Source organism: Sceloporus occidentalis, unplaced genomic scaffold (assembly GCF_023333645.1).
Source record: "Sceloporus occidentalis isolate IW3139 unplaced genomic scaffold, rSceOcc1.0.p SCAF_1, whole genome shotgun sequence".
NCBI classification, from domain to species: domain Eukaryota; kingdom Metazoa; phylum Chordata; class Lepidosauria; order Squamata; family Phrynosomatidae; genus Sceloporus; species Sceloporus occidentalis.
The window spans coordinates 110,209,816-110,230,788 of record NW_028316981.1 but is presented as its reverse complement, the minus strand read 5'-3'; the positions used below and the strand labels follow the sequence as shown (position 1 = coordinate 110,230,788).

Here is a 20,973-nt window from a genome sequence, read left to right as displayed (position 1 = left end):
ATGAGACTGTTGCAAGGATAGAATAGACTGGTGGAGTATATTGACCATTTCTCATAATTTCAAAATGGAATACATTCTGTCTGAACTGGGATGGGTGATTTTGTGATCATTCAGATGTTTTTGCCTACAACTGCCAGCCACCCTAACCAGCAAAGCAATGATGAGGGATACCAGGAGTTGCCATTCTAGCACATCCAGAAAGCTGCATAATTCTCTCCCTTGATCTCCATCTAATTCATTGAATATCCCTTATCCAGGATTCTGGAATCCAAAGTACTCCAAAATCCAAAACTTTTTGAGTTACAACACAAGCAACATACTACATAATTTGTACTGTATTTTTGAAGATGGGGAGAGAGATGTTTCTGGAGAAAGACATGAGGATCTGTGAAGTGGCAGGAATCCACACACCGTTCAATTTCACAGATCCTCTCTCTCCAGACCTTACTATGTCTTCTTATGTATATGCAAAAAAAAAAAAAAAAAAATTAAAAAAAAATCCAAAATACGGAACACTTCTGCTCCCAAGCATTTTGGGTAAGGGATATTGAACCTGTATTCATGAATTAGATGTAGATCAGGGGAGGGAATTAATTCAGAGAATAATTCAGAGAGGTTTTTTCGTGTCCATGCAAACTTTGACTAACATAATTAAAAATCCTAAACACACACACACACACACACAGAGAGAGAGAGAGAGAGACTTGATCACCATTTGCCACTTTAAACATGGTGAAATAGTCTTAAAGCATTAACTGTTTGGCACTAGAAATGAACAAATCTATTTTGACTATTGAAACCCTAGCCCTAATCTAGGCTCCATTCACAGCTCTTTGAAGGTGGCTAGCTGATCAATCTAAAATTAATGTTATTGCCTTCCACCTAAAGCCTCTTAGATACATGTGTAATCTTCTGATCATATTATCCAGAATGAATAGATGAGTTCTACAGCTTTACGTGTGGAAGTGAGAGGAGGTGTTATTTGGATTAACTGGTTTGATATTGGCCTGTATGTGTCAAACACTTAACTATGAGCTTTTAAATATGAAGAGCATATTAGAGGTGGAAAGGCTTGCCTTACTTATTGAAAATATTTCCAACAGTCAAGAAACACATGTCCTTCTCGATATGTAAACAAATGTGAGAGTGTGCTCTTCTCTCAGGGAAGGTTATGAGGCTTAACTCATTAACTTAAGGAGCTTTAATATTCTCCTCATTCAGAAGCAAATATAATAAAAAAAATAGAACAGCAACATATTATTAGCATTCTGAGTACTGTTAAAAACAAGTGTATGGTATAGCTGTTGTCCCTCGGAACTATGAGTTCAGAGGGAATCTAGTAGCTCTTATAAAAAAAAATCTGCAGATGTAGAAGTTCAGCTTAAGTTTAAAGAGTGAATTGTCTAAAGCTTAATGGTGTCTTTATGCCTAACACACATTGGAACACTTCTACTCATTGTAGATACATGCAGGCTTGCTGGTTCACTGCATTCAGTGCTGAAATAAGTCTGATGACAATTTTTTCCATTTTTTTTTCATTCATATGTATATATGTTACTTGATAGTGGTCCAAAACTGCAGAATTAGATTGTTTTTATCACATGCTGTTTTATCACACCCCAGGAGCATCATGTCCGTTGTAATATACATCATATCTAGGTGCTTTGTAGCAAATTAATTCTGGATGCAAGGCTAATGCAACCTTAATATACACATTATGTAACTAAGTAGCAGGTTGATTCTCATTGCAGCATGCTCATAAAGGTATCTGGCCATGCTTTAGATACATCACCCATGTCAGATATTAGAGCCCACATGATCCAAGCAATAGAAGCATGTGTTGTGTTATGAATTAGAAAAACAAGTCTCTGTCTTTGCTGATTTTCTAGGCCTTGCTATGTGACAATGTATCTGGGACTTCCTTGAGGCAAAAATCAAACTTTTTGATCTCTGATGGCAATTCCCTACCATATTTAGGGAAGAAGGTCACAAGAGTGCCAGTGTCAGCATTTCCCCCACTGTAGGGAAAACTCAGTATTGCTGTAGAAAACGAACAAGTTCTGTGAAAAGTGTTAACACTCATGTAACTGTATGACACTACAACAGCAACTGCATTGTTCCTCCATCTATTTTAAGATATATTCTTGGCATACATATGTCCCCATAGGTTCAGCTTTATGCTTTGACAGAACAAGATGCCTAAAGGCTGGCACCTGCCTTTCAGTCCAACATGCTACTTCCCTGTCAGGCAACTTTCTCACTGCTTCTGGGTGTCCAACTGTGTTGGTGTTAAGAGATCCAAGATGGCAGTGACAAGCTATCCCGGGATTTTAAGCATCTCACATGACAGCCTGTCTTAACACTTGCATTATGTTTTTTTAAAAAAAAAAGCCTTGTCTCTGGGGCTATTTAGTCAACATTTAAGATATAATAAATGACTGTGCATTTTAGAGAGTGTGTTTCTAAAATGTAGGGTGCTCCTGACAAGCTTCAGAATGTGCTTGAGTAGTTATTAAGTGTCAGGAATATTTTTAGGTGTTGGTTTTAATTTTTTCTGTGCCTAATTACATATCCTTGGCTACTAAATAGCTAACAGTTATTTGAATATTGATTATATGCTACAGGCTGGAGGAACCTTTGGAACAGCAAATTGTGTCAGTCTGTGTCTGGGGCATATGCTTGTATGGACAAAGGGCAAGTAACTCCATATGGTTGTACTTAACAACATATTTGTGCATATGTTCATCTATCTAAAGGCATGCACTTGAAATGGAATCCCAGTCCTCTCTTTACCGGATATAAGCTGCTTCACATATGACAATTTCCTCCATAAGTAATTAAAGGAAAGGCATGCATGTGTATATGCCAGTCTCCTTGTACTTGGGACTGTCTAAATGTTTTCGACTGAGTTCCCCATTGGCCTCAGTCATTATGACTGATGGTCAAGGATGATGGGTGTTATAATCTAGCACTTCTGGCAGGTGCCAGGTTGGGGCTTATAGATAGTAATGGATTATGATTATTTTTAATATGTACATACAGGTTCAGGATTCATTGTCAGCTGTAGATTCCCAGTATATGTAGTGCAGGTGGGTAAATTTGTGTGGAGCTTTTACTCCTTATGGTATAAATCTTTTATATCCTAACTTTGAACTTAGAACATTGAGTACAATAATTTCATTTTTAAAAAGCCAATACATACATACATACATACATACATACATAAGCTTTTTATTTTGCATGTTATCAATTCATGAACTAGTGTTTTTTTTTTTAAAGCTTTCCTATGGTTACACTATTGTATCTGTCTTTTCATACTGGCAGTTGTAATGTGACTTCACTGAACTGTGTGAGCTGCCTGCAATGTGGGAGGATGCAACTCCATTTTTTATATATATTTTAAAAAATAGGTCACAGGGAGTTAGAATGCATGCCCCATTTTCCATGACCTTCTCTCAAAGCATTTTTCATGCTGCATGAGCCAATGAAGATTCAAAATACTGGCATTATCACTGTCTTCTTCTTTTTTTCCAGATGTGAAACTAATGTTCTGAAATGTGTTCATGTTTCTACCTATGTTATTTTCTTCTTTTTACAAAATAGAATTTCAGCAATTGATAGGAATATCTGTGAGTCTCATCAGTTTCTCTAGTGTCAGCTTTGTAGAGTATTGGAAACCTTTGGGTTCAGGTCTTGTTTTGAAAGCCCGCTGCTTGTTGTAAATGCTTTTGTGAGGGAATTTTATCGTCTTTATGAGAAGTTCTTATAAGTTGTAACCATAACTTTCTTCAAGACTATTTGACACCTCTTCTCTACCATCCACTCATTGCTTCTTTCTAACATAGAAAGCTCTTGAAAGTTGATGTGGGAAACACTCTCTTATGGAAACTCTTGTCGGGGCTTCTTAATATCCTATCACACACACCCTTGTCAGACCAGTAACATTAATTACTTAAACATCAAGGTGTTCTAAATCACCTTGCAGGGTCCCTGATAAAATATGGAAAGACAACATAATCAACAAGGCAGGCAGTCCAAATAATAACACAAATCCAAATATTTATCTGATTCAGGAGTGATGACAAGATATTGAATTGGGTCTAGCTCTTACAAAGGTACTAAGATTAGAACAGCCATAATTGGAGTATAACAATTATGGACATCCTAAATTAGGAGTGGACAAAGCGGGGCCCCTGGACCCCTTTCTGCAGCACCTTAAACCTCCCACCAGTTCCCCAAAGCCCCAATAGCCCCTATTTCCAATTTCCAATGTAATTCTGGGTAGTCTTTCATAAAATCACGTGCTGTGTGATGGAGGGAGCTCCCATCACTAGTCCCAGTTTCTGCCAACGTAGCAATTTGAAAGCATGTAAAATAGCAAGTGCAGTTGTCCCTCCATTTTCGCAACCCTCACTTACTCATGAAGAGCAAACGCAGGGGGTTAAAACTGGGTGCACACCCAAGGTGCATGCCTGCGGCCACTCACAAACACCCCCCCCCCCCATTTAAGTCTCTGGGGCTTGAATATCTTCAAGTTTCCATTTTTGTGGGGGGGAACGGAATCCCCACGAGAATGGACTGTAGTGAAAGGTAACAGCGTTCTATGCAGTCATGCTGGTCACATGACCATGGAGCCATCTTTGGACAACACTGTCTCTGTCGACTTGATAACGGAGATGGGCACCACTCCCAACAGTCGCTTATGACTGGACATTCATTTCAGGGGGAATCCGTTACCTTTTACTTGCAGAAAACTACTCCAGAACATGCAGAATCATGCAACTCTTCATTACCATCATCATCAAAATGCATGAAAATATGCAAAAATATTTCCCACTCTACAAACACCCCACAAACTCATACTACTTCATATACCTCTTATTTCTTCTGGGATCACTCTAAAAATGGTGTTAGGAAGAGCTATGATCTTTACTTCCTCCTGTCATTTTTCAGAGTGACTGCTGAGGAAACAGAGGCATTTGGGCTTGGTCCAGGATTGACCCATGTGGGGGATCTGGGAGAAAAATCAGCCCCTGACTCTCACACAGTTATCTATATCTGCTAGATCATTTCTTCTCCCCTCCCTGCCCTAAAGGAGAACATCTCCCTTTATCAAGACAGGAAAGACTTTCTTTCAAAAGAAACATTAATTGTCATACGAAATACCTCATATACTGGGGATCTGAATTGTAATGTAAAGTGGATTCACAAACAATAGATACAATGTATTTATAATGCTAATCTTTGATTCAGTGGAAAGATAGGCAAGATAGGAAATAGCTTCTAAGAAGGGGAGAAGGAGAAGGAGGGAAGCAGTCTTCATATGACTCACTACTGTTTTGTAAGCCTTGTGTGGCCAGAAGCCAGCAGGCTATACCAGGCTTAAATGGATATGTTCATCAGCTCAGTACTGTAAAGCTATTTCAAGGGGAAAGGGAAGCAATAGCAAAAGGCTATAAACATGTGCATATTTAACAGACTCTTCATTGAATTCAAGTTCTGCTGGTATAATTCTAAGAAAATATTGCCATTTTGGTTTTCCTTCCTTTGCAAACCGAGAAAGGTTGTGCTCTGTAGCTAGAAGTGTTGTTTTTCAAAATTCTGTAGCACAGTTCCAATCACTGTCATAAACTCACTTGCTTTTAGACACTGCAAAACCTGGTTAATATGCAGTTTACTGCATCTTTGCCAGAATAACCAAGACATCAGTCCTGTCTCACTTTCACAAAGAAAAGCTGCTGCCCTAAAGAATTACAGCTTCAGCAGCACAAAGAATACTGCTTGCTTCCCATGTGAGCTACTTGCTTTCTAGATGACTCATACTTAGTACTCCGTTTCAATGGTGCTGTTACACAGATTGACTCCACTTTCCTGTCTTTCATTCCTACTTCAAATCTGACATCCTCTGAAGTGCAAAGCATCATATGACAGAGGCATTGATTTTTTTGAGAAAAAAGGAACAGATTAAACCTAATGCCCAAAGAACCAGTATCATTGTTCCAATGTCTGTGAATGCTGCAATCTTGATGCTTTATAAGTTGCCTTGAAAATACTGTAATTGGATGACAAATATAAATGTCATAAAGATATATATTTTACAAGAAATAATAATTTTCTTAATTTTCTTAGACATGTAGAGCTAGATTTCCTAGGAGGTCTGAAATTGTGCTGTCTCCACCTCCAATCAGAACATCTTTTCTTTCTCCTTTTCACCACTGGTTGGAGCAGAGTGTTCTGTTGCCTTTGATTCATAAATATTTGGCCCAGTAACCTACCCCATTGCAGGGGGTAGATGTACTACAGGAACACACAGATACATGGAAATCTTTCTCCTGTTCCAGGACACAGCAGAATGGGTGAAAAAAGAAACTTTTCAATGGCTGGTATTGAAAATGTGTGAGTACAGTGGGCCCTCAGTATATTTGGGGGATCTCTTCCAGACCCCCTCACAGATACCAAAATCTGTGGATGTTCAAGTCCCATAGTTCTCAATGGTGGCTATGCCACCATTGAGGACAATGACACTTTGCCCCTTCTCCCTCCCCGATGCCAGTCTTGCCATTTTCACTGCGGCAGACAGCAGGGAGTACTTCTTCTTCCTCTTCTTCCATGCCTCCTCCCCCTCTTCTCCTCCTCCTCTTCGTCCCCTGTTGCCGCTGCCAAGACTCTTCCTCCTCCTCCTCCTCCTCCTCCTCCTTCTCTTTCCTGCCTCCTCCTCCTTCCTCCTCTTCCTTTTCTTCTATCTTCCTCCTATTCTTCCTCCATTGCCACTGCTGTGGCTCTTCCTTCTACTTTTCGCTCACCTTCTCTGCCTTCCTCCTCTTTCTCTTCCCCCCTCCACCGCAGTGCGGCCTCTTGTCCTTTTCTTTCCTCCTCCTTCTCCTCCTCCTCTTCTCTGCTCTTCCTCTTCCTTTTCCTTCTTTCTCCTCCTCCTCTTCCCCACATCCTCCATTTTCTGCTACTCTTCTGATCCCCCTCTGTTACCCTACCACCACTCATCCTCCTTTTCTTCCTCCTCTTCCTCCTCTGCCAATACCCCCCTGCAAGCTTGTCATCTGCGTATGCTGCAATCCACGTTTGGCAAGTCCGCGTATATGGAGGGCAAACTGTATTTCATGGAGTTCCCAAGGAGTGCCAAAAAAGAGGAGGGAAATATTGTTCAGATCTCAGAAATAGTTCAGATGTGTACAGCTACAGAATGTCCGCATCTGGATCCAACCTTATTTTATTGCATTTGCCTGGACACTAAAATCTTTGGTAACTCATTACACCAGCAGTTCTCAACTTATGGGTCACGACCCCTTTGGGGTCATCTAAGACCATCAGAAAACAGTAGCAAAATTACAGTTATGAAGTAGCAACGAAAATAATTTTATGGTTGGGGTCACCACAACATGAAGAACTATATTAAGGATCACTGCATTAGGAAGGTTGGGAACTACTGCATTACACTGGCTTTTGAGTCTGAACTAGTTTCATATTAAGCTTTCTCTGGTTTCTGTTATGCTGTTAGTGCAATATAGTCTTCCACTGAAATCCAGTCATTGTTTCTTATGCTTTGAATTGTATTGAGAAATCACCATATTTGCAAGTTATTCCTGGTTCAACCATTTTTAATTTCAGCAGGATGGATTATGTGCTTTCAGTTTCTTTTCATTTTATGTCACTCTATAACTCTGGTAGTTTGCCAGTGCACAAGCATGAGTATATTTCAGATCTATTTTTTTTTTAAATCTAGGCTGACATTTAGCAGTCAGATATGTAAGTTGTGGTAGTGGTGGTGATGACAATGACAATGACAGTAACAATGTCATTTTTTCAATCAGAGTATAGGTTGAGTCGCCCTTATCTGAAGTGCTTTGGACTAAAAGTGTTTTGGATTTTGGAGGGTTTTTTTATTTTGGAATATGTTCATATATATAATGAAATGCATGGGATCCAAACATAAACATGGAATTCATTTATGTTTCATATATGCTTTATACACATAGCCAGAAGATAATTTTATGCTCAATATTTCATAATAATTTTGTGCATAAAACAAAGTGTATGTACATTGAACCATCAGAAAGCAACAGTGTCATTGGAGATTATCACATGATGGATGGTACATCATTGTCCCGTCCCTGTCCTGTCCTTCCCACCCAGTTGCAGGAAGAACTTTCACACATGACTTGCACATGACTTGGCAGGGAAGCCAGCTACCTCTTGTTCTCCTTTTCCTTCTTCCTCCTCCTCCTCTTCTTCTCTGCTCTTCCTCCTCCTTACAAGGTTTTTGCTTTGATTCCTGCAAATAGAATGATTTTTTTTTAATCAACTATAATTTATGAGGATCAAAATGGGTTTCTGCTGGACAGGGATATTAGAAATAATACAAGAATAATCTTGGACTTAATCAAGTATTATGTTATTAATATTGATAAAAAGCTTTCTTTAATTTTTGTAGATGACAAGAAGGCTTTTGATTCAGTTTCTTGGGAATTTATGTTTGAAGTTATGGAAGGATGCACATTGAGAAATAGATTTATTGAAAATATAAAGCATATATACAGTCAACAAAAAGCTTTCCTTAAGATAAACGGTGAGAGACTCCCTGAATTTCAAATAAATAAAGGAACCAGGCAGGGTTGTCCTCTTTCCCCCGTTATTTCTTTTGTCACTAGAAATTCTACTGAACTCATTAAGAGACAAATCCATAATCAAGGGTACAAAAGTTAAAGGGGAAGAGTAAAAAGTCAAAGCTTACGCGGATGATGTCGTAATAATGCTAGACAATCTAAGGAACTCTATAAAACAGACTATGCATGAAATCAACTTATTTGGCAAAGACTGCCGTCATTTGCAGTCTTTTGTATTAATGGAAGAACCTGTTAATACCATGATGGCTGAAAGAGCTTTTCAGCAGGCTACAGTGTGAAAGTGATTTGAGCAATCACTTTCACTCGGGTCATGGATGGGATAAGGACGAGGGAGCGATCCAATCCCCCTTGTGATAATCTCCATTATCTCAGCCACGAATGTGGATAATTTTGGAATACTTCAGATTTCCAAATACTGAATAAGGGAGACTCAGCCTATATCCAATCTTTTAATATCGAAATCAGATTCAAATCAATTTGAAATGCCTGGTTTTATTTGAAGATGTATATATTTCCTCCCAATAATTTTCAGATATTATTCTCGTTTTTAAAAATAGGTATAAGGAGAAAGTGAAATGTCCCTTTCTCTTTCTTTTTGCTACTATTCTCTTTTTTTAATTGCAAAATATGTAAGTTATGTACTTGGCTGCCTCTACTAACTATGATAAATATATCTTCATTTCAGGCATTTTTTGTTCAAAACATCTTCTGGTACAACTCCTCTATTCAGCAGTTCTTCCCCTGGATATCCTTTGACCTCAGGAACAGTATACACACCACCTCCCAGACTGCTACCTAGAAATACTTTCTCCAGAAATGCATTCAAGCTAAAAAAGCCCTCCAAGTACTGTAGCTGGAAATGTGCTGCTTTATCAGCTATCGCTGCTGCAGTCCTACTTGCCATTCTGCTGGCCTATTTCATAGGTAAGTCCAGCTTTGAACAAATGTGTTTTGATCTTCTGGTTATTCTACTTGTTTACTCCCACTCCTCCAACTGTACTCACATACAAGTGTATTACTTCCAAAATACCTTTCTCAGACGATTGGTTGGATGTTGAAGAGAGAGAATTGGCTAAGGGTTTTGGTTCTAACTTAATTTTAATACAATAGTTTGTATTTGCTTGCTCTCATCTCTGTTCATTTTCCCTAATAGTTTGGCTATTAGTTATGTCTTGATAAAATTCTTCCTCTTGCTATATCTGTATTATTTTGAAATTACAGAAGATGTTGGATTGATCAGATGACCCAATTCCTTCATTTCTATGTTTTATAAGATCACCAGAGACTGGATGGCAGACTTGTTGCAAGAATAAAATTATTGTCCGAGTGTTGACGATATAATTTCCTATATATTCTGATGGGCAAAATTGCATTCTTTCTCCTTTGGTTTCAAGTAAAAGATGGCCTGCTTTAGACACGTATTCAGATGGCATTGGAAGATAGTCACTATGTCTTTGTTTCTGTCATGTTTTTTCCCCACACAGTACCTGAAATTTGTCAGATAAATTTTATGTATATAAGGTCACTGTTTAACTTTTGTTCTTGTGCCATCATGTCATGATCTGTGGCACTGATTTAGCAGTCCCATGCCCTTTCATTGTTAGCATGTGTGTTGTCTTTATTTCTGAATGAGCTTGTTCCTTACTATTGTCTGGTCTTGGTATTGATCTTTCTTTTAGTGTCCTCAGATGTTAAGTCTACTATATCAAGCTATTCTGGCAGTCAATGAGATTTTTCCCACCTCCACCATAATTTTAATGACAGCCATAAATTTGCAAATTCTATAGCTTTCTTTAGCTCCAGCAATTTTAATTCTTTGATTACATAGTAGGAACAGTGTCCCAGTTATCGAATATGTTCAAATGTTAGACTGCATGCAGCAAGCTCCACGTACCTATGCAATTTTCTTCTGACACAGTTTATCTGTGAAAAGTGGAGAAATTAGTCCAAAATAGCTTTTCTGTGGGCAAAGACATGTAGGACAAATAAAAAAAATATTCTATATAAAATGGCATTCAAAATTAGAAAGTGAATTTTCCATAAAAATATCACTAGCTACATAATTTGCATCCCATTTCTAGATCCAAATGCAAGGATCCTAGATATCCTTGCTAGGTAGAAAGCCCCATTGAATATAGAGGGAAGTGTTTTTAAGTAAACATGTTTAAGGTTGCACTGCTCATCTTGTTTATGTAGAAGAAAAACACATATCTAGTCCTCACCTCTAGCGTATAAATTGATCAAGACTCAATATTTGTGTGGTATAGTAAGTGCAACACCTACCCCCAAGGCAGAGTTTTGGAGTGGCTTGTCTGATCTCATTACACTGTTACTCAGTTCTGAGTAGGCATGTACAAGGTTGATTCCTGTACTGGCAAGGATTTGGACTGGTTGACCCCTGGAGTCCCTTATAGCTCTACCATTCTGTATGTGGGTAGTCATATAGGTGCTCTAAATATGATCCTTTATATAAATATTTTTAACAGCTGCCTGTACAATTGTACATCAACTTCTTAGACTAGTTCAGCTACTCCATTCTTACTAGGTAGCTGGCAAAAGTCATGTTTCATTTTCCCTTGCTATCTTCTAGCACCTCAGAGCACCTTCCAGAACAGGGGAAGAGACAAGCATGGATACGTAAACTAAGACCAAAGATACGTAGATGATAATAATTGATAATAATAATAATAATAATAATAATAATAATAATAATAATAATTTATTTTTATCCCACCTCTCCCTCAGAATCAAAGTGGTGTACAACAATGATAAAATACAATATCAAATGCATCATACATCACAAAATACCCATTGTTCCTTCCCTTTCAAGACAATACCATAATAAAATACTATCAAATCAATCAATCAGTCAATCAAGACAATCAAACAAAAACAAAACAGTCTGCGGTAAAAAGATGGGTAAGTCTTCCATATAATCACATCCCTGAAAGATCAGGTGGGTTATTCAGAGACAACCTGTTATTAAGGGAAGGCCTGTCGGAAGAGTTTCGTCTCGACGGCCTTTTTAAAGCTGTCAGGATTGGTAATGTTTCGAATCTCTCCTGACAGGCCATTTCATAGTTTGGGAGCAGCAGATGAGAAGGTCCTCTGGGTGCCTGTGGCCAACCTTGTTTTTATTGAGTGCAATAGATTTTCCCCAAGAGGACCTAAGTGTGCAGGGTGGATTATGTGGAAGGAGGTGATCCTGCAAATAAGTTGGAACTTCACCTCAGCTGTGGAAATTGTGCCCACATACTTGAGTACTTTACAGGGGAGGCTTCTAGAGTGCTCCTGCACCTAGTTTCTGGGCTCCAGCTATGATGGAATGATCAGACAGGCTTTCTATGCCATAAATACATTATGAAATACATTATGCACTAGTATATGTGTGCTTGTTTTTGCCTCCCAAGAAGGAGTTCTACAAGAACTCCTTTTTCTTGGAGGCATTTCATCTGTCAGTGTTGTACCATCTTACAGCTTTCTTTTTTAAACAGTATTTTGAACAAACAAAAAATATACCTGCTTTGAATGTAATAGAAAATTCAAAGCAAAAAATCAGTAAAAAAAATGCTAAAGATGTGAAACCATAATCACTTTTATAGAGGAGGTTTTGGTTTTAGTTTTTATGTCAGTGTCTGAAGTGTTTTATTTTTTTTCTCTTTTTTAGTGAAATCAAATCTGTGACACTTTTATATATGCACCAAGAAAGCTGCTGTGCTGGTTAAATAAAACTCTTACCGCATGAGGTTTCCCAGTGTGATTGGATTTACCAGTCGTGCTATCATATACTGCCTGTTCTTCATACATGAGACCTAAATACCTTAAAGTCACCAGATCCTATCTAATCTTGGAAGCTAAGCAGAGTCAGCCCTGCTTAATACATTGATGGGAGACCATCAATGAATACCAGGTGCTATTAAACTATATTTCAGAGGAAGGAATTCGCAAAACTGCCTCTGAGTGAAGTCGAAGGCTTTCATGGCCAGCATCCATAGTTTTTTGTGGGTTTTTCGGGCTATGTGGCCATGTTCTAGAATAGTTTCTTCCTGACGTTTCACCATCATCTGTGGCTGGCATCTTCAGAAGATGCCAGCCACAGATGCTGGCAAAACGTCAGGAAGAAACTCTTCTAGAACATGGCCAAATACCTGAAAAACCCACAAAAAACTGCCTCTGAGTATTCCTTGCCTAAGAAAACCCTGTGAAATTCATGAGGTCCCCATTAGTCAACAAGCAACTTGAAAGCCCATGCATATACTGTACACATATATTGCCTCACGTTGTTTCTGCAAGCATCAGCACATTGTTGGAAAACTTTTGTCATGGTATTTCAGATATTCCGACCTGCGCTAAGTTAAACAAAATTTGTTTGTTTTTTGTGAAAATTCTGAGTCTGGGCTTTTGTATATTTCAAACCAGTCATTTTTAAGGTCCAGTGACAAAACAACAACAATCCACCACAGCCTATTTTGCATTTAATAGTTAGAATAAAGCATATGACACAAGTCCTATTGTTCTTCTATCTTCTTCTTTATAGCAAGAGCAGCGATAAAAGTATTTGTCAGTTAAATTCATTTTTAGCTCTTTCTTTCCCTGCCAAACTTAAAGAATTAGAAAGTCACCTTGTCATTTTTTCACTGCAGTAATTTTTGCCAAATGCAAAATGCCATGTTTTAAGTGTTCCTCTAAACTACTTTGACTTCTGTCAATCTGACTCTCAGCTTGGAAAAGCATCAGGCCATCAACACGTCAGTATGTTAAAAGCGTGGTAATTTGGGGTACTTAGGGTTTCCTTTGGAAACAATAGAAGTATTATTTTCTAGAGAAGCTAAAAGCCTGCCATGTATTTAAAGTTGTTCTACTTGAAAATTGATATGTTGAGACTCATGCTGATGAATTTTAGAGTGCTGGGACTATTTTGTCGCCTTCCATCATGTGAAATAGACCTCGGCTTGGAAAAATAAAAAGGAAATGACAGAAGGATATGGTTGAAGATAAGATGCTTATGTAACCATTATACTATGTGTACAGAATAGGAAGAATACCTACAATCTCTTCTTCTCTTGGTTTCTGCATGCAGTTGAAGGAGAAATTGTTAAATCTATAAATGCCTCATCTTAGTATGTAAATAAATTTGCTTAGTCTCTCTTTGAATTAATTAAATATAAGACTGCCTATATTTTGCCTTGAGAATAAATTTGTACTAACAAAATATCCATACCCTCCATTCCTACAGTTTGTTAATCTAGCATGTGTGTGTATGCACCTTCAGGTCACCTGTTGACTTATGGTGACCCCATGAATTTCATAGGGTTTTCTTAGGCAAGGAATACTCTGACATGGATTTGTCAGTTTCTTCCTCTGAAATATAGCCTGCAATGCCTGGTATTGAGAGCTCATAAAACTAAGATTTTCAAAATTGTACCTGGGGTGTGGCTATGTATCCCCAGCAGAATAAAACCAGCACTACATACAGTGCGTATACGTATATCTCAGTTAATGAAGTAAATATTTTCCTGGACATTACTTCTTTAACAAAAAAAAAATGGTTCTATTAAAGAGGTAGAAATAAGATGAAAAAAACAGGCATAGATTCCTATACCACAAAAAAAGGAAGAGCAAGTCAATATGTTTCAACAAAGCTTTTATTCAACACTAACAGTGTGCACATGTGAAATTAACAAGCAAGTTAGATAAGCCTTGAATAAGCAAACAAAAACATTTTGAACCTTCTGTAGGCCACTTGAAAGCTTCTTTCAAAATGCACCCAGGGATAATAGGCTCCTGCTTGTCCAGTGTTATTGGACCCAGGATGTGGCTCTTCTGTTCAAGCACTTGGCCATTAGCCTGGGGGTCCCACAGGGTTCTGTTTCATCCCCCATGCTATTTAAAATATACATGAAACCACTGGGGGAGGTAGTCTAGTTTTGGGGTGTGGTGCCATCCATATGTGGATGGCACACAACTCAACTCCTTTCCACCTGATCCAAGGAGGCTGGCCTGGTCCTAAATGAGTGTAATTCATCAGTAATGAAAGATTGATAATGTCCAGAACCAATTGAATCCCCCTTTTATTGATTTTCTTATGTGTGATTTGTTTTTAACTTTGATGTATTGTTTGTACTTTTGAAACATTTTTTTACTGTCTAATTTTATAGTTGGGAGGGAGGGTTGGGTCAGGGTTTTGTGGGGCTTGTTGTTTTTATTGTTGTATATTGTATTTACTTTGTTGTTACCTGCCTCGATCTTCAATCGGAAGAGGCGGGATATAAATAAATATTTATTTATATATTTATTTATAGTAATGGACTGGTTGAGGGGAAACAAACTGAAACTTAGTCCAGACATGACAGAGGTGTTCTTGGTCAGCCATTAGGCAGATCAAGGAATAGGGATACAGCCTGTGTTAGATGGTGTTACACTCCCCATGAAGACACAGGATTTTTGAGTGTACTCCTGGTCTCAGCTTTGAAGCAGGGGCCCAGATTTTTGTGGTGACTAGGAGTGCTTCTGCACATTAAAGCTTGTGAGCCAACTGTGCCCATTCCTTGAGATGTCCGATCTGGCCACAGTTGTACATGCCTTGGTTACACCCTGTTTGGACTACTGTAACATGCTCTACTTGGGGCAGGCAGCCTTTGAAAAATTTTCAGACACTTCAGCTGGTTTAAAGAGCTTTTGCTAGACAATTAACTGGAACATGTTATAGAGACCACACAGTGCCCTTGTTGAAAACTGTTTATTGGCTGCTAGCTTGTTTCCCAGTGTAATTCAAAGTACAGTGAAGTATATGAGCCATGTATGGCTCAGTTGCCAACTATCTGGCAGACCACATCTCCCAGATCAGGCTCTGAGATCATCAGGAAAGACTCTTCTCTCAGTCCCATTGTGAGAGTGAGTCTTCTTGGTGGCTGTCCGTAGACTCTGGAACTTCCTTCCCAGGAAGACCAGAATTGTCTCCTTTTTGTTGTCCTTCTGTTGACAGACTAAAACCTTTTTAAAACAAGCTTTTAAAACAGAAAGTTTTAAAGAAAGGTTTAGGGAGGTGCTGTATTAGTTTTAACTGACCTGAGCGTGGATGCATAGGTTTCTGTGGTGGCCAGGAGTGCATTTTCACCATAAAAACTAGTGCGTCAGCTGTGCCCATTCCTTGAGAAGCTGGATCTGGCCATGGTAAAGCATGTCTTGATTACATCCTGGTTAGGTTGCTGCAATGCCTTCAGTGTGGGGCTGCCTTTGAAAACTATTTGGATATTTCAGCAGCATTTCAAATTGATGCACCTAGACTGCTGATTGGGGCTTGTTATAGGGATCACATAACTCCCTTGCTGATACAGCTTCACTGGTCTGGGGAGAATCCAGTGTTGGCTTTTGGCCTATAAAGCCCCATATAGCTGGTGTAGTGGTTAGAGCATTGGACTAGGACTCTGGAGACCAGGGTTCAAATCCCCACTTGTCCATGAAACCACTGGGTAGCCTTGGGCAAGTCACACTCTTGCAGCCTCAGAGGATGGCAATGGCAAACCCCCTCTGAAGAAACTTGCCAAGAAAACCCCATGATAGTCATAAGTAAATGACTTGGGAAGCACCCTACAACAAATCTTAGGTACAGACTATTTGCCTCTAATGTTGTCTTCTCGTTGGCAAGCAAATACCTTCTTGTTTAAATGGGCCTTCAGCCTTTGCTGACCAGGTTGGAGTGATGACTAACTGGGTGTGCTGTTTTAATATGCATTGCATATTTTAAGTGTTTATGTGTTTAAATAAGTTGAAATGTTTAACTGTTTTGATTTAATTTATGATGTAAGCTGCTTTGTTCCCATTTGGGAGAAAAGTGGGCTATAAAATAAAATAAAATAATGATGTTTAACAAAATAAAATATTTTGTTACCTTGAGATATTGAGGAATTTTGATGTCTCAGCTAGACAGCCGAAAAGGAAGAAAGGAAGATAGGCTATGGAGGGAGGAGCAGAAAAGACTTTGTAAAAAAGAGTTTCTTTTTTAGAAACCTTGTTAACTGAGGTATGTCTGTATTCTAAAAGGCATTTGAATGGACACTCTCTTATAAACAAGCTTCATTTATATACCACTTCATACCACCTAAGCAGTGTCTAAGCAGTTTACAACTGTAGGCTAATTGACCCCCAACAATCTGGGTACTCGTTTTAGCGACCTCAGAAGGATGCAAGCCTGAGTCGAGCTTGAACCCTTTTGCTGGTCTTGAACTTGCAAGCTTATGGTTTTGAATAAGTGGCTGCAGTACAGGCATTGAACCACTGCGCCACCAGGACAGTTATTATATTCAATTGTGTTCATGGCAAATGTGTCACTGCTGTAGAGGAGGTGACCAGTAGAGGAGGTATGTGTTTTCTGAGCGGGGATTTGAACTCTGGTCTCCAGAGTTGCAGTTCAACACTCAAACACTCATGCTGGCTTCCTCAGGAGCCTGAGCACCATACAGATTTATGGAAAGGGGCATGGAAAAGGAAGAAATATGTCCAAATACATGTTTAGGTGAAAAGGTGACTTCTAGTACAATATAGAAGTCTTTTGGCCTAGTGCATGCAGATGGGATTCAAATTACCAACAAAACAAATTTTCCTTCCCACCCTTTCTGACCATACTTGCAGTGTTTTTGTTTGTTTGTTTGTTTTTAGTAATTTACAGACAGAGATGTATGTTTCTTAACACAAACACACAGAAAGGGGAGGGACAAAGGACCTTTCCTTTTTAGCAAAGAACTGTGGTATATTCTCCCAAGGCAAGGAATTTTGGACCACAGATCAGCCTCCTCATCTTAATTGAAAACAGGGGTCGTGCTTATATTTTTGAAGTATTCTGTTTTATAAAATAAAATAATATGACTGGAACTGAATCAACAGGACCAAATACATATTTAAATCTCAAGGTATGTGGAAAAATAACTTTTCTCGGATATATGTAAGTAAATCCAAAACAAAACATACCCAGTCTCCACTAGACTAGACTCATGAAATGAATGGGGCTGTCAAATTAATGTGTATGTAAGACTCATTGATTCAACTGGTTTACTCTGATTGGAAATAACAACTGGATTTCCCCCCAAAATCTTGTAATAATTACTTTTTATTCTTATTTGCATAAATATTTTTTCAACCATACATTCCTAGTTTGAGGCAAGTTCATGCATTAGTGCTGAAGTTTATCATTCATGAAATGGAATATGTTTCACTAGAAACATTTGAATACTATACAGCCACTGAAACAATAAGAATATCAAGATCTTTGAAAAATGGCTAACTATATCTGTGTAGCAGAAAACAATTTGCTTTTGGCTGGCTGCCACCTCTGGTATCTGTATTACAAGGGCTGCAATTGGATTTAGTTGAAGGTCAAGGTGAATGAGCCAATTAAATAGTAAATCTAAGATTTTTTTGGCATTGCTTTTGGTTAAGATAAGAAGGAAAAGAACTAGCAAAGCTGAAATAGTGATCTTATTCATCACATTTTTTTACCAGTTCTCTTTTACATGCATGTTCTGTCCAATGATTAAACTTTCTTGTTTTGTCTTTCTTTTCCTTTTTCTTCCTTTCTTCCCCTTTGTTTTCTTCTACATCTTTCAGTTGTTTGTAACTTGTTTTTTTCTGCCATTTGTTGTCCAAATTGGGCATGCTGCTCAGGGCAGTAGTTTTAGTTGTAATCTTGAGATACTGAGGAATTTTTTTATAAATTCCAGCTTGCAAGATCTTTAATATGCTACCCATTTCATTTTAACTGTCTTAAATGGATTTGTAAGTGGTTGACCGGCCAAACCCAAAGGGTGCTCAACAATGGCTCCTTTTCATCCTGGAAAGAAGTGACCAGTGGGGTCCCAAAGGGCTCTGTCCTGGGCCCAGTGTTATTCAACATCTTTATCAATGACCTGGATGACAGAATTGGGAGCATACTTGTCAAATTTGCAGATGACACCAAATTAGGAGGAATAGCTAATACTCCAGAGGACAGGATCAACATTCAAAATGATCTGAATAGACTAGAAAGCTGGGCGAAAGCTAACAAAATGAAATTCAACACAGAGAAATGTAAGGTACTGCACTTAGGGCAGAAAAATGAAATGCACAGATATAAGATGGGGGACACCTGGCTGAATGAAACTACATGTGAAAGGGATCTGGGAGTCCAAGTAGACCACAAGTTGAACATGAGTCAACAGTGCGATGTGGCAGCTAAAAAGGCCAATGCAATTTTAGGCTGCATCAATAAAAGTATAGCATCTAGATCAAGAGAAGTAATAGTGCCACTGTATTCTGCTCTGGTCAGGCCCCACCTGGAATATTGTGTCCAGTTCTGGGCGCCACAATTCAGAAAGGACATTGAGAAACTGGAGCGTGTCCAAAGGAGGACGACTAAAATGGTGAAGGGTCTGGAAACCATGTCCTATGAGGAACGACTCAGGGAGCTGGGGATGTTTAGCCTGGAGAAAAGAAGGTTAAGAGGTGATATGATAGCCCTGTTTAAATATTTGAAGGGATGTCATGTTGAGGAGGGAGCAAGCTTATTTTCTACTGCTCCAGAGAACAGGACCCGGAACAATGGATGCAAGCTACAGGAAAAGAGATTCCACCTCAACATTAGGAAGAACTTCCTGACAGTAAGGGCTGTTCGACAGTGGAACACACTCCCTCGGAGTGTAGTGGAGTCTCCTTCCTTGGAGGTCTTTAAGCAGAGGCTAGATGGCCATCTATCGGGGATGCTTTGATTGAATTTCCTGCATGGCAGGGGGTTGGACTGGATGGCCCGTGCAGGCCTTCCAACTCAAGATTCTATTATTCTATGAAAGGTAATGAGCTAGTTTGCAGTGTGCATGGTTTAGCATGATATGCCTGACCCAAGTGAGTCTTCTGCCCATTTACTTTCCTTTGCATGGACAGGGAGAAGCATTAGAAAATATTTGTACATGCTTTTGTCTAACAATAGCTTTCATTTATCCAAACAGAGCCCAGTGATTTAACATGAATTCTGTTTCATTTTTTTAAAAGTTGGCTTAATAATTCATAGTTAGTGTTAAACCAGGATTTCTAGTTCAGATGAAATAGAAAGTCTTTGCTTACCAACGGCATAAATGTAACATCCAGCATTCTCCCAGTCCTGTAAGTGGAGAGGCATAAGATTGAATGTGCATGATTCATGGACATGGTCTATCCTAAACTAACTTTGATTCATGACTTGTTTGGAAATTAATGCCAGGCCACTATTTCCATATTGATTATAAGTGATTATAGCTATGGAGTTTGGGTGTTTTTTCAGGACAGGTTCTTTTTTAAGAGAGCAGAACAGTTATCACCTTAGTGCATTTTTGACCAATGAATTGAGCTAAATAGGTCCATAATATTGTCGATAGTTCCATCTCATTATCTGATACATTGCCAGAAATGTTAAGGCTTAAAAAACATTTTTAAAAAGATTGTAAAGAGTTTTTTTTTTCATTGTATGCAATATTTGAATCACAGCTATTTATTTGAATATCACGAGAGACACCCATTTTTTTTTCTGTTTCAGTGCTTCTTGTTTTGCTTTGTTTGTTGTAGGTAAGCATAACATTTATTTTCTGATGTAAGCCTGTCTGGTCTTTCATGCAGTAGAAAACTAATTATATAATGAAGACAGTAGTTTTGTGTATACTCACCTGAAAGTAAGCCATATTAAAGTTATGTTTATAAGTCAAAGGGAAAGGGATGTTTAAAAAGTATACTAAGAGCTGTTCAATATTTTTATGTTACAACAGCAGCTGAACTGGGCACACTTTCTTCCAGTTTAAAAAAGGGGCAATGGAAACAAATGTTTTTACATAGACCACCAGCATGGTGTAGGCTCAGGCATGAAACTCACTGGGTGACCTTGAGCAAGTCACACTCTCTCAGCTTCAATGGCAAACCTACTCTGAACAAATCTTTGAAAGAAAACCACATGATACTTCAGGGTCACCATAAGTCAATGATTTAAAAGCACAAAAACCAACCTGCATGGTTAAGATTTTCAGAGTCTCTCTGGCATACAAGTAAAAGTATATTAATGCAGTCTGAACATAAGTTTCTCTTATTTCCGAGAACTGCCCTGATGACATATTTCACTTAGTCTTTTTAGTGTTAATTTTATCCCAGTGTTTTTGCACCACACAGATGAATTTTATCATCAGTATACAGGATGTTTCTTCCTCCTGTTACCATCGTCTTGCTGTTACGCCTTCTTCTGAACTTATTAATTCCTCCCCTGTGGCCACTTCTGCTTTCTGTCAGTTGTTTTAAGTTTATTCACAAGACACTTCATAATACCTCTCATTGTGATCACACTTGT

At 38.6% G+C, this 20,973-nt stretch overlaps 1 protein-coding gene across 7 annotated transcripts in view; it reads left to right on the top strand.

Moving 5' to 3' along the window:
• The window catches only part of TENM2 (teneurin transmembrane protein 2), a 1,152,237-nt gene that overhangs the window by 861,861 nt on the left and 269,403 nt on the right, over window positions 1-20,973 (top strand). For all 7 annotated transcript variants that reach the window (XM_089531991.1, XM_089531984.1, XM_089531975.1 and 4 more), the window contains one exon: window positions 9,325-9,563. In XM_089531991.1, coding sequence (XP_089388117.1) covers window positions 9,325-9,563 — 239 coding nt within the window. The remainder of the gene's footprint in view (window positions 1-9,324; window positions 9,564-20,973) is intronic.